Source organism: Schistocerca serialis, chromosome 4 (genome assembly GCF_023864345.2).
Source record: "Schistocerca serialis cubense isolate TAMUIC-IGC-003099 chromosome 4, iqSchSeri2.2, whole genome shotgun sequence".
Classification (NCBI taxonomy): domain Eukaryota; kingdom Metazoa; phylum Arthropoda; class Insecta; order Orthoptera; family Acrididae; genus Schistocerca; species Schistocerca serialis.
The window spans coordinates 115,429,456-115,455,318 of NC_064641.1; the positions used below are offsets into that span (position 1 = coordinate 115,429,456).

The 25,863-nt window shown below is 40.9% G+C and overlaps 1 protein-coding gene across 1 annotated transcript in view; it reads left to right on the forward strand.

Annotated features, from left to right (window-relative positions):
* The window catches only part of LOC126473149 (huntingtin), a 516,516-nt gene that overhangs the window by 402,390 nt on the left and 88,263 nt on the right, over positions 1-25,863 (forward strand). The window contains exons 43-44 of the mRNA XM_050100007.1: positions 9,498-9,592; positions 19,303-19,412. Of these exons, the coding sequence (XP_049955964.1) occupies positions 9,498-9,592; positions 19,303-19,412 (205 nt within the window). The remainder of the gene's footprint in view (positions 1-9,497; positions 9,593-19,302; positions 19,413-25,863) is intronic.

A 25,863-nucleotide genomic window follows, 5' to 3' on the forward strand; every position in this document is an offset into this window, starting at 1 on the left:
ATGAGTGCATGCACGAATCCCAGGCTTGGATCCATGTGGGTGACTGCATCCCTCCCCCTTCGGGGAAGCGGAGCATTGTTGATCCTTATGGGGAGTTGTGGACAGCTGCAATGTGGAGACACCGTCCACATCCACCGATGCCCCGGAGACGAGGAGCGAGCAGCCCCTGGTTGCCAGAGACCTGGAGATACAGGAAAAAGTGACAGGTGTGAGGAGAGCCCCCACAGCTCCCTGTCAGAGCGCAAGATGACACAACCGGTGATGAGCAAGCCACGGTGTTGTCTGGCAGTGGCATGGAAGATAGAGACGGCATTGCCTCAGGCTGCTCCTGTGACAGTGAACAAGGAGGGGTATCCACCCCAGCTAGAGCGCCACTAGAGTTGCTACTGCAGGCTGCAAAGGCATAGGCTCTTTGGGAGGAGGAGGTTCTGCAGGTAGAAGAGGAGGTTGGAACCCTAACAGCAGGCAGGCAGCATCCAGATACTGGGGTACTGACGAAGGTACGGAGCTGATATCAATGATGACAATCGACCAACCAGTCCTCTGTCGGGATGTTCTAGACTCGATATCTTTTCTGACACACGATGACTACCATTATCCAGAGGGGATGCCAGCCAAAATCACATGCCCAGACACATCGCTGGAGTAAAATCTGGTACACCAGAATGTGATGGCAGGCAAGATCCAGGACAGAGGAGATAGAGCAGCATCCTCAGCTGGCACCTGTGCCTATCTCTTCTGTGCCACGGGAACCAATAGGAGTCTTCCAGAAGGCCATCAGATAGAAATTTAATACGTATTCCACAGGGAAGTGTCACAGATTTTTCCTCATCAGGGTTCTTTAAGGTGCAACCCATGCACTCAGCCTCCTCATTAAGATTGTAAGCAGAGTGGACATGGCAAATGCATGACCACACACACAAGTCATGAAATGTCTGAGACAGGAACTTGGGTTCATTGTCAGAAACAAGGGTAACTGGAAGACCTTCCACAGAAAAATTTTTGGAGAGACCTTGAGTAGTGACCTCAGTAGCAGGCAAGGGGCACCACATCACCTATGGAAAATGCAAAAGTGCATAAATGACAATCAACCAGGACAAATTCAGAAACAGACCTGGAAAATCAATATGGATGTGTTCCCAGGGCTGGCTTGCTAGATGATATAAAGAGAACGATGACCTGGGAGCCACCTGTTGACTAGCACACTGGGGACATGCAGCAACCAAGTTTTCCAAGCTCTCTGTCAATGCCAGGCCAGTACATACATCTGTGAGCCAAGGCTTTGGTGTAGGAAGCACCTCAGTGCCCCCCATGTAACATCTGTAAAACCTCCTGCTGCAAACTCTTGGGAACGACCAACTGGGGAGCTGGATCATCTGTGGAGACGAGGACACCATACAAGATTGAGGGACAATGGTGCAAGACAAAGTAGTATGAAGTGAATTGGACAAGCATCCCAGAAGACAAGAAGACCAACTCTGTTGGACGAGATAGACTAAGTGCCTAGGGATGGGGTTGGCTGCTGTTGCCATGCGACTTGGGTACTAGTGATTGGAAAACTATGTACTGCTTGGTAGGAGGAGACATCCAAATGCACACACATGAGCTCCTCCCAATTGAACTGGAGGTCTGGGCCAACTGGCAGCCAGTATAAGGCATCCATGTTGGTGAAAACGAATGTCGTAATTGTATTTGGAGAGGAACAAGGCCCACTGCTGCAACTTGTGGGCTGCCTTATTGGGAACCCGGGCAGATGGACTAAATGATGAAATTAAGGGCGTGTGATCTGTAATGAGTTTGAATTTGGTGCCATACAAGAAAATGTGATGTGTGGTGACAACATGCACAATGACCAGGACCTCCTTGTCGATCTGAAAGTACAAGACCTGTACTGGATTGAGAGTTTTGGATGCAAATGTCAGTGGCTGCTCCAAGCCCTCTGAGGTCTCATGGACCTCCCCCTTACAGTGCTGCGAGGTGTCCATAGCCAAAGCCAGTGGTTTGTCGGGCTCAAAGTTAACTAGACATGGAGGTGACCAGAAGTGTTCCTTCAGTATGATGAAGGCCTGATCGCAGTTTGGAGACCAGACAAAAGCAGCACCATTACCTAGAAGGAGATGCAATGGGTGCATGGTGGTGGATGCCCTGAGAATGAACCGGTGGAAATATGCAATTTTATCTAAACTGTTCACACAACGATGAGGGACACAGGAGGTCTGTAAAGGCCCTGACAAGACTCTACAGGGGTCAGACACTATGCCTTGAGAAGACATGGCCCAGTTACTCAACAGATGGTTGGAAAAAGTTTGGACTTCTGCAGATTGCAATGCAGATGCACAGCCCATGGTTTTTGAAAGTGAGCCAGGAGGTTGTGCAGGTGGTTGCTCATAGTGCGTTCTGTAACAATGATGTCATCCAGGTAGTTGAAGCAGTGTGGAATGTTGGACATGACCTGTTTCAAATAGGACTGAAAAATTGTGGGTGCAGTGCCATCCCAGACATCAACAGTTGGTATTGATAAGAGCCAAATGGTGTGTTAAAGACCGTGATAGCATTGGACTCATCATCCAAGGTTAATTTGGTGATATGGTTCAGATAGAGAAGAATTGTCCCTTCTATGCATGTGAACAGTTTGTCAGGACATGGCAGTGGGTATGTGGCGACCACGGACTGTGAACTCGCCACAAGGATGCAATTTACAAGAGAGTTTCTTAACTATGATAAGGAGTGTGGCACATCCACTAGATGAAATGGGAACCACAACCCCAAGGGAGGCAAGCTTGTCCAGCTCCGTCTTCATTTGGGAGTGGAGGGCCAGGGGAATCTGCCTAGCACAAAAAACTCTAGACTGAGCTAACTGATTCAAGGTTAAATGCTTTCCGTAAAGATATCCTGAAATTCTGAGTACAAAGATTCCAAAGACTAATAGGGGATCTCAGCAGATACCACAATTTAATCCATATTGACTGTTAACAGACAGTAACTGTTTCAAAAATATGAAAAGGTGTTTCAGAGACTGCGTCACAAAATTTACCTGATTCAGCCATCCTGGCTCAGGTATTCCACAGTTTTTTAAATCAGCACCATTTTGCATTCAGATAAAAGTAGTGCTTCTGACTCAAAGAGGACTTCTAATTTTGCAATTTCATTATAATGCCTTTAGAATGTCATCTTTAGAAAAACATTTTTTACACCACTTTTTCATCACTTTCATGTCACCCATTTAATTTTAGAGTTCTGATTTTAATTGCATTGTTTTCACTTTTTATGTTTATATTTTAATCCAAATATTTAAAGTTGTCTGTTTTCTTTGACGTTGCTAGACATGGTTTTGAAAATTCTTGGTGAGGTACTTTCATGGGTCATGTGTTAAGTCCTTCCAAAAAATATTTGCAGATTTGGCTTTTCCGTTGTCTCTGTGAGAAGTTCTAATCTTTTCTTTGTATTCTGTATTACTACAAGATCATTTGCAAAGGCCAAACACTTTTCTTACTTCTTTCTCTTGTGTTATACTTTTTGAGGTGCTTGTTGATAGGTTCAAGTTGCTTCATTTCAAAGCATCTCATGCATATCCTAATAATTTTATCTGCTTGCTTCCTATCAAACTGATAGATTTTCAAATGTCTACCTGTTTTCTTATGTACCTGTTGTACCAAGCTTTCATTTTTTTGTCTAAGTGCTTCTTATCTGTTATTCCACCATCTGTGCTTTCGTAGCTTGTTGCCTAGAGCTGTTTCAAATGGAATATGTTTGATTATTTCCACACAGTCGTTGACATCATTACTCATTTCCTTGAGCCTCTCTTGAAAATTACATTCCCTTTTCTTCAAGTTTCATTATTAATTCTCTTAGTCATACGGGCTTGAGTTATAAATATGTTTTGGAATAAATCTCGTGTGGATCTCAGTTGGAGTGATCTGGCTTAATTTCCATTTCTCTCTATACTGTAATGTTCTTGATTTCTTGGTAAGTATAACTGTGAAACTCTTACAAGTTGGGATTCAGTGACAGCTATGTTTTTTGCTTTCTAGGTGGTTTATTGAAGAGTGTTGTCGTGATGTTAAGATCAAATACGCTGAAGCGCCAAAGAAACTAGTATAGGCATACATATTCAAATACGGAGGTATGTAAACAGGCAGAATATGGCACTGTGTTTGGCAACGCCTATGTAAGACAACAAGTGTCAGGTGCAGTTATCAGATCAGTTACTGCTGCTAAAATGGCAGGTTATCAAGATTTAAGTGAGTTTGAATGTGGTGTTATAGTCGGCACAAGAGCAATGGGACACAGCATCTCCGAGGCAGCGTTGAAGTGGGGATTTTCCCTTACGACCATTTCATGAGTGTACCGTGAATATCAGGAATCTGGTAAACCATCAAATCTCCCACATTGCTGTCGCTGGAAAAAGAAGCTGTAAGGACCCAGACCAACAATGACTGAAGGGAATTGTTCAACATGACAGACGTGCAACTCTTTGGCAAATTGCTGAAGATTTCAATGCTGGGTCATCAACAAGTGTCAGCATGTGAAGCATTCAATGAAACATCATCGATATGGGGTATCGAAGCCAAAGGCTGACTCTTGTACCTTTTACTACTGCATGACACAAAGCTTTACACCTCACCTGCGGCTGTCAACACCAACATTGGACTGTTGGTGACTGGAAACATGTTATCTGGTCGGACGAGTCTCATTCTAAATTGTGTCAATTTGATGGACGTGTACTGGTATGGAGACAACCTCATGAATCCATGTACCCTGCATGTCAGTAGGGGAACCGTTCACCCTGGTAGAGCCTCTGTAATGGTGTGGGGTGTGTGCAGTTGGAGTGATATGGGACCCCTGCTACGTCTAGATACAACCGTGGCAGGTGACATGTAAGTAAGCATCCTGTCTGATCACCTGCATGCATTCATGTTCATTGTGCATTCCAATGGACTGGGGCAATACCAGAAGGACAGTGCAACACTCCAAACGTCCAGAATCGCTACAGAGTGGCTCCAGGAGCATTGAGTTTAAACACTTCCACCAGCCACCAAACTCTCCAGACATGACCATTATTTGAACATATCTGGGATGTGTAGCACCGTGCTGTACAGACGAGATCTCCACCACCTCATACTCTTGTGGATTTGTGGGTAGCCCTGTAGGACATTAGTAGAGTCCATGCCACATCGTGTTGTGGCACTTCTGTGTACTTGCAGGGGCCCTACACGACATTAGGCAGGTATACCAGTTTCTTTGGCTGTTCAGTGTAACTTGAATATGTCTGCTAATCTTGAGTTCTCTTGTGAGCTAGATAGCTTCCAAAAACTTCTATCAGTGATTGCTCCCTACCAGGATTGGCACTGAAGTCTTCCAACATGATTATTATGTGGGTTTTGTGATCGTTTGATATAATGTTTTCTAGATTTTCTTTTTTATTTCAGTTCTTCTTGTTGGCTTCATTGCACTTCAAAATTTATTAATGTTTATTCTTGCATTTAAATGTTAAAACAGATAGTCTTTCACTAAAGGATTCAAATCAACAATATTCGGGATTTTACTATTGTGAACTGCGAAGGCCATTCCTAAAATCCTGATATTTGAGTTGCAAAGTGTAACTGCCAGGTCACCTGTAAAAAGTTAACAGTTCACACCGTCCATTATTAGGTCATCAGCATGTATTGTTTCTTGGATGGATGCTAGCAGGATGTTGTTACTGTTCAAAAGGTTTATCATTTGTTTGAGTTTCCCAACTTTGCAATGGGAGTTAGTATTTATCCGTGTACATTTTTATTGCCTCTAAAACTTCAGATTGGAAAGGTTTACCAACTGTTCCTTGCATTATGGTGCAGACACTCCAGAATCTAAATCTCTGTCTACACTCAGTTCAGGAGTGGTGGATCACCCACCTGGAGTAATATTTTGTTTCCCCTTACACTTCATAGTTATCCTATTTTTGTTGTGAGGGTAGACACTTTTCTACCAGAGGTAAAACTAAGATTTTTAGTCTTAGAATGTTCTTTTCTAGCTGTCCCTAACATTGGGTACAAATGTTGTCTAAACATATCTGATATGGGAACAGACGCATTTGGATTTTAATTTCCAACTTTTATGTGAATGCTAAGAGCAGGGTTGCAGACGCAGTTCTGCTGTACCACTCGAATTCATTTCTGGCTTCACTGCCATTGAGGTCTTCATCATTACCTTGATAAATTGCCTTCATGACATACTATCTCGTGGGCCAGGCAAACCAAGGCTTTTCTATAATGTGTTATTCTCCACCAGGATTTGGGCTGGCTATGGTAGCCTTTGTATGTATATTATTATTATTATTATTATTATTATTATTATTAATTCTTTCCTTTCTCAGACATTATGTCTGGTTAAAAATGGAAAGTGACGCGGACCTTGATCAAGTGTGACTTCCTTTTAACTGTACGGTGTATGTTACATTGCATTTAGGAACTTTCGGGTAATTGAACTTGTATCAATACTTACAGATTTCTGTAGTTGTATATATAAGTTTGGATGTAGCTGTATTGCGTTGATGTACTGCTGGATATTGCGTGGTATGACTCCTGTAGTTGATAGTATAATTGGTATAATGTCAACTTTATCCTGATGCCACATGTCCTTCACTTCCTCAGCCAGTTGGATGTATTTTTCAATTTTTTTCTCCTGTTTTCTTCTGCATATTTGTTGTATTGGATATGGATATTTCGATTAGTTGTGTTAATTTCTTCTTTTTATTGATGAGTATGATGTCAGGTTTGTTATGTGGTGTTGTTTTATCTGTTATAATGGTTCTGTTCCAGTATAATTATATTATTATTATTATTATATGTATAATTATATAATATATATAATATAATTATATTATTATTATTATTATTATTATTATTATTACTACTATTATTCACACTTGTGCCCTACTTAACCTTTCTTTGTTCCTAATTTCTTTCATTCTCCCAGAATGAGTTCTTTTCTTACTCACAGGCCAAATTGTCCAGATCTCCTCAGTTTTTTTGTCTAGCCAATTGCCCAGTCATGAATTTTATGCTTACCAGTTTGTTCTGTCTAGCATTTGTTGTTGTGTTATCTCTACATCTTTCAGATCATCTTGTACTGCTGCAATTCATTTCATTGTCAATATTTTAACTTTACTTCGAGTTTTGTAGTGCTCCACAACTCATCTGGTAAATTCTTTTAATATTCCCATAAAATTTTATCTTGTATATTATTAATATTTATATCCAAATAAGTATTGTCTTAGAATGCTGCCACCCATTTTATACTACGAAGTCCCTTCCGTACAGCCTAGCCACCCGTGGTCATCACATCTGCAGTGACGAGCAGTCCCTCTCGGATTATACCGAGCATCTCACTGAAGCCTTCGCTGACCGTAATTATCCTCCTAACCTTGTACAAAAACAAATCTACCGTGCCTTATCTTTCCAGTCTCCCACCACCTCCCAAAGTCCCACAGTCTGGCCACAGAGGAGCATTCCCCTTGTAACTCAGTACCACCCAGCGCTGGAGCAACTAATCACATTCTCCGTCATGGTTTCGATTACCTTTCACTGTGACCTGAAATGAGAAATGTCTTGCCCACTATCCTTCCCACTCCTCCTACAGTGGTATTCCGCGATCCACTGAACCTACACAATATACTCGTCCATCCCTACACAACCGCTGCTCCCAATCCCTTACCTCATGGCTCATACCCCTGTAATAGACACAGATGCAAGGCCTGTCCCATACATCCTCCTACCAACACCTACCGTATTTACTCGAATCTAAGCCGCACTTTTTTTCCGGTTGTTGTAATCCAAAAAACCGCCTCCGGCTTAGAATCGAGCGCAAAGTAAGCGGAAGTTCTGAAAAAATGTTGGTAGGTGCCGCAATGAAGCACGGCAATTGACTACATTTTTAAATCTAAGATGACTCTAATTTCTGTGCATAATGTAATGTACTAAAGAGGTGTCTGCAAAGATTTTCAAACGGAAAAATTTTTCTCTAAATTCTCGTTCAGAACATCTTCTATCATACGCAGTCTATTATTTGGTTCTTGTTGATCATTATCAAAGAAAGCAGCAGTGTAAGTAGCAACGAACAGCAGTCTCTTGCCATTGTTTCGCTAATGAGACGATTCCTCTCTTTGTTTTTTTTTAATTGTAAGCTGCGGTAGCGTACGGCGACAGACCGTAAACCCTCATTTTCAGAAAGCGACAAACAATGCATGACACAGTACAGTAATGCATCTTCAGCTTTGAGTGACGGAAACACCTATAACAAAGAGAACTGCACTTGTCAGATCAAAGAAATATAAGCAATCAATTCAAACCAGACGAAGCACGTGAAAAAGGAAGGGTACCCGTATAAATACGGACGGAGTGCCTGACGCATAACAACGGCTACCTGGTAAAGCTTAACTGCTAAGCTTACGACTCGAACCAAACTACTACAGCTGTATCGTCATTCATTCAACCTAAATTGTGTCTCATATTACAATGGACCAACTTTGTTTCGATTTGGAAGTGCGGCCTAAAACTTTTCTCCCCCCTTGAATTTCGAGTCTCAAATTTCAGGTGCGGCTTAGATTCGGGAAATTTTTTTTCCTCGATTTCGAGTCTCATTTTTCAGGTGCGGCTTAGATTCGAGTGCGGCTTAAATTCGAGTAAATACGGTACTCCAGTCCAATCACTAACATCACCTACCCCATCAAAGCTAGGGCTACCCATGAAAGTCTTTTTTGACTGGCTTTTTGTTGTGCCTGTCTGCCCTTCAGCATCTCTGCTGTGTGGAAGGTGGTGATCTGTTCTTTTCATTGTATTATCATTGTTTCATCCTGGGGTTTCCATTGTTTGTTGTACTTGACACACATTTTACACATTAGCCCTTTCAGACCTGTATTTTTTTTTTTTTTTTGGAGGAAGAAAAACTTTTTTTTGTGGCAATATTTTTAGGTGATGTTTTAATGATTTTAGCTGCAAGATTTATACAAAAATAATATTTACATTTGGCTTCATATTATGGACTTAAACAACGAATTATGAAATATTCTTTATTGTAATAAGTAGTAAATTGATAATTCAGTCATTACCATGCAAAATAACAATAAGAATGTTCAATTATACAGTGGAATATAGCAAACCAACCAGACCTGTGTATTCTTGTGGTCATTAGTTGCAGCACACTGCTACATTGACTTGCTGATGTTTTCATAGTGATGCCCAACAGTTGGCAGCACTTACGCATGATTAGAAGGTTAAATATTCACAAATTTGTATCTGAGATTTCCATTGGGAAAAAATACTTCTGTTGCAGCTAAGACACAGTATTAGTTAATGGACACAATTGTAGCCACAGGGTCTCAAGGGACTAGTTAATGGAATCTGAGAAATAATTCATCATTGCTTCCATGAAGTGAATGTAGTTCATTCAATTTCAAGTAAGAGAATAATTCTACCATGTGTTTACATCCTAATTATAATGTGATTCATGTTTCATAGGTATGGCTATAGTCAAGTTTCCATAGAATATCTTTGGACTGCAACAAGGATATTAGAAGAAAATGCTACTTCTGTGGAACAAAATAAAGGAACAGGTATGGATATTAAGGCATAACTAGTGGACTAATCTAAGAGTAAAGAAATGGAATTGGTGTATTTTATTAGTAAATGGCTCTTATTACAGCAGATAATAAGTTTTCTGCGTGTCCACATTTAGTCCATATGCTGTATGATGTATTTGGTAAAATGTGTTTGAAAACTAAGCATTTCTCCCTTCTCTTGTCTCATTGATGTATGGTGTGCAGGTAATATATTTGCATTATAGGTTCTATAACATATCTAATAAAGGTTATTGTAGACAAAAAATGCCATAATAGTTATGTGGCTATACTGATTTTGACTCTATATTCATTACACTAGTCCATTTGATTATTCTTGGTCTGTGGCTTGTGAGGAAACAAGGTTCAAAATGGTTCAAATGGCTCTGAGCACTATGGGACTCAACTGCTGAGGTCATTAGTCCCCGATAACTTAGAACTAGTTAAACCTAACTAACCTAAGGACATCACAAACATCCACGCCCGAGGCAGGATTCGAACCTGCGACCGTAGCGGTCTTGCGGTTCCAGACTGCAGCGCCTTTAACCGCACGGCCACTTCGGCCGGCGAGGAAACAAGGATAATGGGAAAAAGAAAAAGTGTACCCACTCAAGTTTCTTGTTGAATTTGGAAACACTTTTGTGGCACAACAAATATATTAAAAAAAGTGTTGCTAAATGAGTGAAAATGTGTAAGAGTCAGAAGGGAAGACGTGAATACCAGTGTTGTCCTGATTGTGATGTCACATTTATTACTACCTAGTCTTACAGAATTTACCACAGTAATGCAAGTGTCAGCCTTTAGAAGAACATGCTCTCCAATTAAAAAACCAGCATGCCATGTAGGAGTTATGCAAATTTGACATAAATTGATATTCATACAGGTATCAATGGAAAATGGAAAATTGCAAACTTAGGCAGCCAGTGGATGAATGTGTGATGCTGCAGCACACTTTCAATGTGGAACTCTCAGGAATAGTAACCAGGGGACATGTCATTTCATGTACTCACTTGCACAACAATTCTTGCAGAGAGCCGTTGAACAATATACGCAGGTGTCAGCATTTGAGAGAAGACATGTACTTGGGCTCAAAGAAGCTGATTGGAGTAATTGACGAATTGCTCTAAATTTGAATAGGAGTGAGCCACTATTTGATGAAGTGGCAGGAATGGGTGAACCGTGGCCAAACACAGCATCAAGAAGGAAGCGTTCGACCTAGAGAGAGATGGCAGAAAGTAAGGACCGAGCATTCACCTGAGAGACATTCAGAGCCTCAGATTCATCATTATCATCAATCCAATGTGCAGCTGCTGCTTCAGTGACCACAGAGACCATTAATATAGGCCAGTCACATAAAAGGGACAGAGCTTACGGCACCCCTTGCGCCAATTACCTTTGGCCTGTGTAAACCAATGAGCCCATATGCAGTGATACTGAGCACAATTGGCCTGGAATCTCATTGACTGGAGCAGAATTGTCTTCAGTGATGAGTCCCACTTCAAATTGAGCCCTGATGACCAGCGAAGATGTGTCCACAGATGTCCCAGTCAGTGATGGGATACTAATTTGACTGTCGCCTGTCGTACAGCCAACAGCTAGGAGTGATAGTTTTGGGTGCCATTTCATTTCATAGCAGAACCCCTTTGGTTGTCATCTGTGGCACACTTACAACGCAGAAATATGTGGAGGACCTTCTACAACCCATTTTTTGCCCTTCATGGTAAGCCATCCTGACCTTACATTTCAGAAAGATAATGGCTGCCCGTGCAGGGCGAGAGTTCCTACTGCTTGTCTTTGTGCTTACCAAACTCTGACTTGGTCAGCAATGTTGTCGGATTTCTCCCCAGTTGAGGATGTTTTGAGCATTATGGGCAGGGTCCTCCAATCAGCTTGACATTTTGACAATCAGAGGTGGCAATTGGACAGAATTTGGTACATTATTCCTCACGAGGACATCCAATAACTCTGTCAATCAGTGCCAAGCTGAATAGCTGTGCGCATAAGGGCCAGAAGTGGAACACTGCGTTATTGACTTACTCCGTTTGTAAAGCTATTTTTCTTGAGTAAATCAACCGATTTTTCTGAAATTTTGGTTATTTGTTTGTATGTGTACATCACATCTTTCGATTTCTGTCTTTCAGATACTTCCTCTGTCTTGCATATTTATTTCTCTCCCTCTTTGCATGTTTCAAATTATCTCATGTGATACACATATTTTGATCATGCACTCGGATACACAGCTAAATCAGTAACCACTTACAGTGAGATCTCTTTATTCACTAAAACCAGAAGATGCTTTTAGTAGTCTGACTGTGTATCGTACTACTGTTAAAAACCACTTCAGGAAGGTAATATGAAGTCTATATTTGGTCATTATGTAGGCTTGGATTAAAATAAACAGTGCAGTTATCACTGCAAAATATTGTTTGTAATGGAACAGGCGAAAGCAGTTTGTTTTAATGTCTGAATGTATATTGAAAAGTGTGAAGTGATTAAAAATAAATGATTTATGGTCTCCAGTGTTTAATAATATACACAGATAAAGTAGGTTACAGATGTTAAAGCACCAATTACAAGTGTACTGATATGATAAATGTACTGTAATCGTATATAAAGAAACAGACTCTGTTTATGTGCTAGGGAATGGGTGGGTGGATTGGGGGGGGGGGGGGGGAGGTTTATTGTGTGAAGATACTTTTCCCACTCTCAGCAACTCACTCTGAATGCACAGTGAAACTGTCACCTTTGTTTAGGTGAACTTACAATTTTCTACTTGCTGGAAGCACTTTTCAGAAAGTCAGTAAATACATACAACCAGTTCAGCAGGTCACAATATGGCCTTGTTTTCACTAAGGTACAATGATCATTTAGCATATTTTAATGGTATTTCAGTTTTATCTGTTTTACAAGATTGTAAAATGTTGTATGTAGTATCCTTTATCTTACTACACTTCTGTTTATCCGTAGAGCAGTTTTAGTTTAATATTCTTGAATATCTAATTGTGAACACTTCTGAATAGCATAAATATATTACAAATGTTCTGATAGACTGTAAATACTTTGGGAGAGTGCTCCCAGAATAGCAGAAGTGTTGGGCTGTTGACAGACACATGAAAGAGTAAGAAAGCTTGCTAGCTTTCAGAATAATTCCTTTCTCGAGCTAGAGTACACACACACACACACACACACACACACACACACACACACACACACACACACACACACCTGTCCCACTACCTAGCGCTGACTGGATGTACAATGCTGGAATTGCAGTTTGGCGGCTGGACTAGGGTGGAATGGCAGTTGTTTTGAATTGAGTGATTGGAGAGAGACAAAGAAGGGTGGCAGGAAGAGGGTTTAGGGTGGATAGGTAACATCTCAGAGGGAGGCAGCTGGTCTGCTGGCTAGGAATGTGGAAGAGAGGGGGCCCAGGTGCATGGGTTAGGCATGTGATGTACGGGTGCCAGAGCCGATGAGGAGCAACTCGTAATGAAGGTGAACTGGAGACATGAAGTGGGATGGGGTGGTAGGACACAGATAGGTGAAAGTGTTGGGTGGAGGACTTGGGCAGTATGTTAACAGACACTAATGCTAGGAGGGTTGCGGGAGTGAAGGATTTGTTGCAAGGATAACTGTAATCTGACAAGTTCAGAAAATCTGGTGGTGGAGGGAAGGATCATGATGGCATGGATTGTGAAGCAGCCGTTGAAATCAAGCATGTTATGCTCAGCTGCCTGTTGTGCCAACTTTGTGACTACCTGACAGAAGATTCACATCAACTGAATCCTCCACCTACATGCTCTGCTGTAGTGATCCCATCTTAGATGTGCAACATAGCTCCAGCACCTACTGAAATCCTTAGCCCCACCCCAGAACTTCTCTCTTGAGTCCTTCTCCTTCCTCATCCCAGTGGCACCATGGACATCCACCTTCCACATTCTCCCAAAAAATCCAAAAACCCAGCAATCATGAACACCACATTGTAGCTGGTTATTGTGCTTCTAGTGAAAGAATTTCCATTCTTTTTGGTCAACACCTCCAACCAATTGCCAAAACCTAGCCTCTCATATCAAAGATACCAACCACTTTTATTCCTCACACACGATACAAACTATATTCTGACATACCTCTACTTCTCCTTTGAGGGGAACGTATTTAAACAACTCTGCGGAACAGCTATGGACATCCACATATCACCTTTCTATTCCAACCTTTGTTTGGGCCATATGGAGGAAAGATCCCTAGCCTCAAAAACCCCAAATTCCTTGTCTGGTTCAGGTTAATTGATGATATCTTCACAATCTGGTCTCACCTACCCTTATTCCTCCACAACCTCAACACCTTCCCTCCCGTTTACTTCAGTTGATCCTCCTTAACCCGAAGTGTCACCTTCCTGGACGTTGAACTCCACCTCTCTGATGGTGCCATCCACACCTCTGACCATATTAAACCCACTAACCAACAACAGTACCTACAGCTGTCATCCCTTCCACACCAAAAAATTGCTCCCATACGGCTTGTCTACCTATGGACAGCACATCTACCATGACGGGAAGTCCCTTACGGGAAGTCCCTTGCGCAGTACGCTGAAGTTCTCACAAATACCTTCAAAGACAGGCGCTACACAGCACACTTAGTGTGCAAACAGATTTCCCATGCCATTTCCTCATATGTCCCTAATCCATGCAACTTCCTAAAGAATTGGCTATAAAGGAATGCCTCCTTCATCACCCTGTACTGGAACAACTGAACCACAACCTTCTTCAAGGCTTTGGTTATCTATCATCATGCCCTGAAATGAGAGACAGCCTGCACAAGTCACTGTCAGTTAGACTGTCATTGAGAGTGCACTGGGAATTCCTGCTGCTAATAAGCCAAGTACACTGTTCGTTTGTTACATATTTTTATGATCTTCAAAGAGGAGTGACTTCAGTAAGGGTAGGAGCTGTGATTGCTGTGTAGAGATGCCAGCTGAGTTGGTGACCCTTCGCTCACAGTTCCAAGCAGTGTTGGCTTCTGTCAAACAGCTTGAGGCTGGTGTCAAAGGGCATCACTTTGGGGGGTCGGACACGGGGATGCAAGGGACTTCGAGCACGTCACACATGTCCCCCGATCGGTTCTCTGCTGTGGCTACCCTGGGTACTGCCTGAACTAAGGTTGACCCCTCACCTGTAGTTGAGTGGGAAACCATTCCAAAGTCTGGCAGGTAGCAAAAGACAATTGAGGGGCCGATCATAGGGCCTCCTCAGTTCAATTGACGAACAGGTTTTGGGCTTTATCTGTGGCTGACGAAGTCTCTAAGCTGGATGCAGTCGTCCACCCTGTTCCAGAGGAAGCTTCTCGGCCCACAAGGTCTGGGCATTCACAGAGGGTGGGTTTGTTGGTAGCTGGGAGCTCCATCGCTAGGCACGTGATGGGCCCCCTCAGGAACATGGCTGCCAAGGAGGGGAAGGAAGCCAGTGTGCACTCCATGGGAAGGATCGGAATCAGAGGCTCAGGTGGTTCTGTGACTGTGTAGATTGCAGATTCCTTAATTTGCGTCATCGGTGGGATTCCAGGTTCTGCTGAATAGGTCAGTAGTCCACTACACACACAGGAAGTGGCTACATGGGTAACGGGAGCTGTATGGAAGGGACTGGGCAGTTTTTTAGATTAGGGGGTCTCAGGAAACCTCAGATAGGGTGTCCATCTAAAAGGGGGCAGGTAAAACACAGTAAGGTAGTTGTAGCAAAAATCAGTACTGTAGTTGTAAATTGTCGTATCTGTGTTGGGAAAGAACCAGAGCTCCAAGCCCTAATAGAAAGCACAGAAGCTTAAATAGTTATACGTACAGAAAGCTGGCTAAAGCCGGAAATAAGTTCAGACAAAATTTTTTCAAACATTCTAACAGTGTTCAGAAAGGATAGATTAAATACAGTTGGTGGTGGAGTATTTATTGCTGTCAGAAGTAGTTTACCTTGTAGTGAAATTGAAGTAGATAGTTCCTGCGAAACAGTATGGGTAGAGGTTATACTTGACAATCAGACTAAACTATTAATTGGATTGTTTTACCGACCCTCCAACTCAGAAGATATTGTTGGTGAACAGTTCAAAAAAACTTGAGTGTAATTTCAAATAGGTACCCCACTCATACAATTATAGTTGGTGGTGACTTCAATCTACCTTTTATATGCTGGAAAAATTATACGTATAAAGCCAGCAGCAGGCATAAAACATCATCCGAAATTGTATTGAATGCTTTCTCAGAAAATTATTTTAAACAATTAGTTCATGAGCCCACTTGAAGTGTAAATGGTTGCGGAAGCGTTCTTGACCTCTTAGCATCAAATAATCCTGGACAAATAATGAGTACCATGACGGATACAGGGATTAGCGACCACAAGGCAGTTGCAGCTAGGCTGAATACACCTGCAACCATCAAAAAGAAACACAAAGTACATCTATTTAAAAAAGCTGATAAAAATGCTCTTAATGCCTTTAAGAGACAGTCGCCACCCTTTCCGACCTGATCATGTAAGCATAGAAAAGATGTGGAATGATTTCAAAGAGATAGTATTGCTGGCAGTTGGGAGATATATATCACATAAATTAATAAGTGATGATACTGGTTGCCCATGGTACACAAAACGGGTCGGATTGCTGTTGCAGAAGCAGCGGAAAAAGCATGCCAAATTTAAAAGAACGCAAAATCCCCAAGATTGGCAAAGTTTTGCAGAAGTTCAATATATAGTGCGTGCTTCAATGCGAGATGCTTTTAATAATTTCCACAATGAAACTCTGTCTCGGAATCTGGCAGAAAACCCAGAGAGATTCTGGTGATACATAAAGCATACCAGTGGTAAGACGCAGTCAGTACTTTCACTGTGCGATAACAACGGTGAAGTCACTAAAGCAGAGTTATTAAACACACTTTTCAGAAACTCTTTCACCAAAGAAGACAAAATAAATATTCCTGAATTCCAATCAGGAATCCAGAGCAGTAGATAGCCTCGGTGTAGGAAAGCAGCTTAAATCACTTAATGAAGGCAAGGCCTCAGGTCCAGATTGTATAACAATCAGATTCTTTTCAGAGTATGCTGATACAATAGCTCCATATTTAGCAATTATATACAATTGCTCGCTCATAGAAAGATCCGTACCTAAAGACTGGAAAATTGCTCAAGTCACACCAATGCCCAAAAAGGGAAATAGGAGTAATCTGCTGAATTATAGGCCCATATCACTAATATCGGTTTGCAGTAGGGTTTTGGAACACATACTGTGTTCAAACATTATGAATTACCTCAAAGAAAACTATTTATTGACACATAGTCAGCAGGGATTCAGAAAATATCATTCTTGTGAAACACAACTAGCTCTTTATACTCATGAGTAATGAGTGCTATCGACAGGGGATCTCAAATTGATTCCATATTTTTAGATTTCCAGAATGCTTTCAACTCTGTTTCTCACAAGTGTCTTCTAACCAAACTGTATGCCTATGGAATATCACCTCAGTCGTGTGACTCGATTCACAATTTCCTGTCAGAAGGGTCTCAGTTCGTAGTAATAGATGGAAAGTCGTCAAGTAAAACAGACATAATATCCGGTGTTCCCCAAGGAAGCGTTATAGATCCTCTATTGTTCCTGATCTATGGTATATTAACGACATAGGAGACAATCTTAGTAGCCGTCTTAGATTGTTTGCAGATGATGCTGTCATTTACCGTCTTGTAAAATCATCAGCTGACCAAAACAAATTGTAAAATGATTTAGATAAAGTATCTGTATGGAGCAAAATGTGGCAATTGACCCTGAATAAAGAAAAGTGTGCAGTTATTCACATGAGTACTAAAAGAAATTCGCTAAATTTGAATTACGAGATAAGTTGCACAAATCTGAAGGCCGTAAATTCAATTAAATACTTAGGGATTACAATTACATATAACCTAAATTGGAACAACCACATAGATAGTGTTGTGAGTAGAGCAAACCAAAGACTGGGATTCATTGGCAGAACACTTAAAAGGTGCAAAAGGTCTACTAAAGAGTCTGCTTACACCACACTTGTCCACCCTATGCTGGAGTATTGCAGTGTAGGATCCACATAAGGTGGGACTGACGGATGACATTGAAAAAGTTCAAAGAAAGGCAGCTCATTTTGTATTATCACGAAATAGGGGAGACAGTGCCACAGACATGATACGTGAATTGGAGTATCAGTCATTAAAGCAAAGACATTTTTCGTTGTGACGGGATCTTGTCATGAAATATCAGTCACCAGTTTTCTCCTCCGGTTGCGAAGACATTCAGTTAGCACCCGCCTACATAGGGAGAAATGATCATCAAGATAAAATAAGGGCAATCAGGGCTCGCTCAGAAAAATTTTAGTGCTAGTTTTTCCCACCTGCCGTCGAGAATGGAACAGTAGAGAGACAGCTTGAAGGTGATTCATTGAACCCTCTGCCAGGCACATTATTGTGAATAGCAGAGTAATTGTGTAGTTGTAGATGTAGAAGTAGAAGTAGAAGTAGTAGTTCCTTCCTTCTCCTTATAAAGAGATATTTTGCCATCCACCCAACCTACACAACAACTTAGTCCATCCCTATGCCAGTCCCACTCCCAACCCATCAGGTCCTACTCATGGCATGTCACAGGCTTGTCCCAACCCATCTGAAGTAGTGACTTGTAGCAGCAGGAATGTTGTTTGCCAGCCCTGCTGCAATCACTGCACAACAGTTTTGTCCATGAGAATGACTCGCCATGGCCAAACTGTGGCCAAGAGCAATGTTGACTAGCAAGTGGTACAACATGTAGCTGAGGACAACACACTTGATTTCAATGGGTGCTTCATCACAACCTGCGCCATCTGGGTTGTTCCATCCACCAACAGCTTTTCTGAACTATGTAGATGGGAGTTATCCTCCTATAATCCTCCTGGCATCAGTCTCCATTAACCCACTGTCCCCACACCCTCACCCAGTGGTTTCACCTTTGCCTGTTATTACCTCGCAGTTCATGCCTGCATGTGACGTTCATCATGTGCAGCTCCCCACTAGCTCTGGCACCCATACATCACATGCCTAGGCTGCACACCTGCCACCCCCCTCCGTCCTACATTCCTAGCCAGCAAACTGATGGCCTCCCTCCAAGCTGCTAGCTACCCACCACAACCCACCCCTCTTCCTGCCTTCCACCTCTCTCTACCTCTACCCACCCCACCTGATACAACCACCATCCCACCCTGGTCCAATCACTGAAATCCAATCCGAACATTGTATGTCCAGCTGGCATTATGTAAGGGGACAGGTGTGTGTGTGTGTGTGTGTGTGTGTGTGTGTGTGTGTGTGTGTGTGTGTGTGTGAGCGCGTGTGTGTGTGCGTGCATGCCTGTCGACAACTCAACACTTCTGCTATTTGGTGAATGATCTCTTTCACTCTCAATAGGATACATTATGCTTAGCAAAAATTTCAACCATTCTTTATGTAATAAAAACCAGCAATTTATCACCCAAACTGTTTTTACTTACTTCTGCACAAATAAGCTACACAGTATGCTACTTTTTTCAGTTGTAGCCGGCTTTCTCCGTTATCTTGACAATGCCTTTGGATAGCCTCTGATGATCTGTGTCATATTGTACATCTCAATCAGAAGCTATATTTATTGTGATTGTAATTATGAATGCGTAATATGAAAAAGTGCCAAGTGGTCTCTAATTTTGATTGCAGTATCTACAAAATGTCTTGAACGAGAGCAGTGCTTAGCAGCAAGTGGCCTTGATCTTACATCTTGCCTACATTTTCTTCTTGACCTGTATACACAGTGGACAGCTCCGCAAGTATGTAATCTGCATGAAATATTTTAATCGCCTCTTTCTGAGAATAAATTTATTATTTGACAATGACTAATTTGTTTGATACATTGTTCTTTCACTTATGTTCACTCAGTGAAAAGTTTTTGAAGGTACTGATTTCAGTAATAATGTATCATCAATGTTCAATCATTCAGTAGAATTAACAGTTGGTTTTTGAAAATTGCAGAACAAAAAGAAGTTACACAGTACAGCACCTTGCATAATCTGACAACACCTTTGAATAGCTTCTGACAGTTCTCTGTCACATAGTTCATTACATAATTGCTGCAGTTATAATTATGAGTGTTTAGTTAACTGATTTGTTGTTTTAAATAATTTTGACTATTACATGTATATAAATGGAGCAGTATTTTTTCAGAGATAGAAAAGACAGATTGCAGAAAATGTTGCTTCTTGAGGTATGTCCCAGTCAGTGGTTAACACCCTTATCTTTCTCTGACCTGTGAATCATTTCACACAATCAGGCCAGTGCAGTGAGACGTGCAGTTTGCATGGACTCTGAATTGTGTGATTTAGTTGAAAGGATAGGGGGGGGGGGGGGGGGGGGGGGGGAAGGAAACTAGGAGACTAGGAGAAAGGTATCAAAAGAAGGCTGGTGAATCAAAGCCAATTATTACTGTGGACTCATAGAGAAAAAAGGAGATTCACAATGCAATTTTGAAGACCTTATGAAATTGAAAAACTTAGCTTTGAAATAGTGATGTAAATGAGGGTTGGGATGTGAAAAACATAAATAAATAGGTCATTTGCATGTGTTACATGTACACAAGTACCTAAAAAATCTTGCAAGTTAGAGAATGAAATAAATTATGCATTTTCTAAGAATAATGTTCATTATGGACAGAAAAAATAACATCCATGTAACATGTAGTTAAAGATGTCAGACTGGGTCCATTTCATAAATAAAACTAATAGTGTTCTAATTGTTTACACAAGTATCATTAAACAGTTTTTGATGTTGCTGAGCAACAGTCATACAATATTTTATAAAGGAACACACTACCAGTACATTTTAAGGACATGTGCTCATCTTTTATTTACCAATTTAAGCCTATTTTTGCTAAATATGACGTGCTTGCACAGTTACTTACTGACCTGTTATAAGACGGTGGTTTTATATCAGGCTTTTTGTGGGGACCAATATTTTTTTAATTTATAGCCAACTTTGATCTTGACATGTCAAGTGTCTTATAATATGCACCATGTGCTCAGAAGTATCTGGACACCCCCAAAACATACATTTTTCATGTTAGGTGCATTGTGCCACCACCTACTGTCTGGTACTCCATATCAGCGACCTCACTGTCATTAGACTTCATGAGAGAGCAGAATGTGGTGCTCCGTGGAACTCACAGGCTTCAAACGTGGTCAAGTGATTGCGTGTCACGTGTTTCATACGTCTATATGTGAGATTTCCACACTCCTAAACATCCCTAGCTCCACTGTTTCCGATGTGATAGTGAAGTGGAATTGTGAAGGGACACATACAGCACAAAAGCGTACAGGTCGACCTCGTCTGTTGACTGATAGATCGCAGACAGTTGAACAGGGTCTTACTGTGTAATAGGCAGACATCTATCCAGACCACCACACAGAAATTCCAAACTGCATTAGGATCCACTGCAAGTACTTTGGCAGTTAGGCAAGAGGTGAGGAAACTTGGATTTCATTGTCGAGCGGCTGCTCATAAGCCACACAGCATGCCAGTAAATGCCAAATGATGCCCCACTTGATGTAAGGAGTGTAAACATTGGACGATTGAACAGTGGAAAAACGTTATGTGGTGTGACGAATCATGGTACACAATGTGGCGATCTGATGGCAAGGTGTGGGTATGGCGAATGCCCGGTGAATGTCATCTGCCAGCATGTGTAGTGCCAACAGTAAAATTCGGAGCAGGTGGTATTATGGTGTGGTCATGGAGGGGGCTTGTACGCCCTTGTTGTTTTGCATGGCACTATCACAGCACATGCCTACACTGATGTTTTAAGCACCTTCTTGCTTCCTATTGTTGAAGAGCAATTCAGGGATGGCGATTGTATCTTCCAACATGATTGAGCACCTGTTCATGATGCATGGCCTATGGTGGAGGGATTACACGACAATAACATCCTTGTAATGGACTGGCTTGCACAGGGTCCTGACCTGAATCCTGTAGAACACCTTTGGAATGTTTTGGAATGCTGACTTCGTGCCAGGCTTCACTGACCCACATTGATACCTCTCCTCAGTGCAGCACTCCGTGAAGAATGGGCTGCCATTCCCCAAGAAACCTTTCAGTACGTGATTGAACATTTGCCTGCGAGAGTGGAAGCTGTCACCAAGGCTAAGGGTGGCCCAACACCATGTTGAATTCCAGCATTACCAGTAGAGGGTGCCACAAATTGTAAGTCATTTTCAACCAGTTGTCCTGATACTTTTGATCACATAGTGTAAGTTAAAGACATATAATCATGTGCTTGAAAATGGCATAAAAGGCTGAAGCCTGGGTGGAACTTAAATAAACAATGAAACAGTCAAATGGCTATGTGTTTCTTTAAAGCAAATATTATTGTTTGCGTATAAATTTTGGTCCCGTTCAGATGCTATTGTATGTATAATTTTTATCTGCCTTTATATTGCAGCTGTTATTATCAAAAAGTAAGAACTTCAAACTACCTCCCAACAATGAAGTGAAAGATGTCCTTGTTATGTACATGAGCAGGTCTAATTGATTTACTTGTGATATAGAAAATGCGGGATCAAATAACAACAATTTGAAAACGGTAGTTTGCTTCTCTTTTACCACATGGAGGAAGCATTGAGTGGCAGACGGGCACAATTAAAACACTGTTAGATTCCAACACTGCTCTCAATCCTTTGCCCCCACAGCTCATATCCCTGCAATAGACCCAGATGCAAACACCTGTTCCTTACATTCTCCCACTGCCACTTACTCCAGTCCTGTCACAGGCACCTCCTAACCTATCAAACGCAGGACCACCTGTGAAAGCAGCCATGTGATTTACCAATTTAGCTGCAACCACTGTGCCCCATTCTGCGTGGGTATGACCACAAACAAACTGACTGTCAGCTTGAATGGCCACTGTCAAACTGGCGAAGGGGCAACTGGACCACCCAGTTGCTGAGAATGCTACCTATCTTGATGTGCTTGACATCAGTGACTGCTTCAAAGCCCATGTATCTGAATTGTTCCCAGCAATACCAGCTTCTCTGAATAGTGCAGGTGTAACGTATTCTTCGTTCATGTACTCATAATGTTGACGTATGATGTGAAACGAATCAGTTTTACTGTTATAGGGCACTCTTTCAGTGACAAAATATGGAAGGCTGAAGATATTAACTGTTTGCATGATTTCTTAAGGATTTGTTTCTCACGTACAATGATTTATAATGAACTACATTCTATCTCTTCCCCACCACACACACACACACACACACACACACACACACACACACCATACTACTAAACTGTTAAAAATTCTCATGTGGAGTATCAAATCAAATGAAATCATTATTATGACATAACACGACTCATACAATCAAAGATTGTGACCTAGGTGACTTGTCAATTCTAACACTACTTGGAGAACAATACATTTAATCTAAGGTTATGGTACACATGTTGTTGCTTCTTCAGTTATTATTGTACATGGTTATCATTAATAAATTAGCCTCAGGGTATAATACATATGGTTTTACTATAAACACACTATTTTACATGGTTATCATTCAAGAAATCTTCTAAACTATAGTAGCATTTGCTTTCCAAATATTTTTCCAAGTTTCCTTCACTATTTTTTTAGATTTGAGTCACAGTTCCCATTCCAAATTTTATTTATTAATTTCATGCCTATGTAATATGGAGTTTTTTTGTGTAGTTTTAGTCTGCGGTTATGTAACATGTAACTGTCTGTGTCTAGTCTCGTAAAGATGAAAGAAACAGCTACCCTCAGGATGGTGTGGGTTTCTCTTTGTGAAAATTAGGCTCTCATGTATACAACTGGAATGAACATTGGATTTAGCTTACCACACAAAGGTTTGAAGTGTTATTACTTTTTAGTTCCCACCATGGATTGGATGACCGTTGTCTGTAGTCGAAAGCTTTGAATAGATCAGTTTTCTCAGACCCACAGAAATTATACTACACTTAATGACTGGAACAAAATATGCTTAGTTACAGTGTTTTTAAAGCAAGATCAGTTATGATGCCAGTGACATGAATGAAATTGTTCAGTCAACTCAGTATGCTATCCACATGATTACTCCACAATATACATTTATTCACTACTATGCTAAGGAATTTGGCACAGTTTGCAATGTCCAATTTTTGGTCCATACGTAGTATTCCACTTATATGTTGGACAGATTGTTTTGTGGCGAAATTAACTAGTTTTGTTTTTGCAAAGTTTAATTTCAAATTTATTATTTTTGACCCATGCCTGTACTTCCCTTAGGCTGTATTCACCCTAGCACTGATAAGAGTCATCAGACGCCATCGTCACATGTTGCCCAGTAGTATCAAACATCAGCCAACAGCTTGGTGACAGTGCAGTCAATCTCCTTGATAAGTTTTTGGTGTGATCAAGGAGGTTAGAGTTCAACATCCTTGGACAGGATAGATACCACAACACCTTTGCATTACAGCTTTGGCTATTAGAAAGACAATGAATGAGCTATATCTGTCTTGAAAAGAACATGGAAAGCACTGTACACTCTTTCCTCAGTTACTGGAATAACTAGACAAGTTTTACAAATGTATGAGATGCAAGGAGGAATGTTCTATTACATACTCTCAATGATTCACAGTTGCATTGAAAAGCAAGATTACAAACTCTCTGCACAACTGCAGATAAATTCTTCAAAACAGATGTATTTTTATTAACCTTCAGTGACTGTCATTCAGCATATGTTTGAAAGACAAACATAAATTTTAAAATCAGGTACTCTGAACATTTAAAGCCCTGAAAAGTGGAAACACATACACCACATTTGCAAACCACATTATGTAACAGAATCACCACCCTACAGGCATAAAAACACCAGTAATCAGTAATAATAATTTGTAAACAGCTAATGCCCACCTGCCATACCCAAAAAAAGATCTACTAGAGTAACTTTAAACATAAGATATGTCCCTTGTCTCCCTTGAACAAATTTTTTTTTTTGAGGTTATAATTTATACTTATATTTCATGATAAAGATTTTGTCCTCTTGTGTTCCAATAAAGCTGCAACTTCAGTCCATAGATTCCAAGCTATATCGCAGTTTTATATTTTCCATGCTCAGGATGCCAAAAAGTCCTTGTTTCTTCGACTAAATTTATCAGTTTTTCACATAACATTGGCCAACTTGAACTGAAGAAAACAACCCGTTTTGAATTTCACCAGTTGTTTTCTGGATGGGATTGGCCGCATTGTGACTGTTAGTGTGATGGCTTACTGATCTGAAACACTCAGCCATCTTTGGCAGATGTCAGTCAGTGGCAGAATCCACTGATGTCACTACCTCTGTGACCACAGCCTAAGTGTGTGCTCTGTATGGTGGATTTAGTCTTTGTCGGTCTTGCAGTAGGCTATTGCTGTTGAGTCATCTGCATAGAGGATGGGATCCGATTGAACCTTACATGGCATGTAGTTCACATAATTCAAAAAATACTAGTGGCCCCAATATTGAACCTTGTGGAATGCCCAAGTGTGTGCGTGTGTGTATGTGTGTGCACTTCCAGCCAGAGAGGAATTTCTTGTGACTGTTATTAGTAAGCACTCTGTTTTCTTTTCACTTAGTATGATGTCATCCAACTAATAAATCTTCCTTACAACTCATAATTGTTGTTCTTCAGTGAAGCTGGTCATGATTTACAGTATCAAATGCTTTGATAAGCTCACAAAAGATACCTGATACACATACTTATTATTAAGACATCATCTAACTTTTGTTACCAATTCATTTCTTGCATTGGTTGTTCTGCAGCCTTTCCTGGAACCATACTGGTTGCATAAAACAATAGTACGGGATGAATTAAAGTTTTCTGTTTGATCACAATTTTCTCTTTCAAATATATTTGAGAAAACTGGGTAACAATGAGACTGATATATTTTTCCCATTTCATTTTCTTTGCCTTTTTTATCAGTCAGCCAAACTTCAGCATATTTTATTTAATCTGGAAAACATCCCTCATCAAAAGACTAGTTATTTGTGAGAAATAGTGGTTGTGCAATACTGTGACAGACTATTTTTATTATTCTAGAAGATACCTCATCTTATTCTAGAAGCTACCTCATCCCAAACAATGAGTTTACATTTTATAGGGCAATTGTGATTTTCATAACAACAGAGTCTGAAACATGGGAAAACTTAAATCCTGAGCTTCTTGCTGTTGTTCTAGAATTTGTACTTGTTGGTGAGCAGTCAT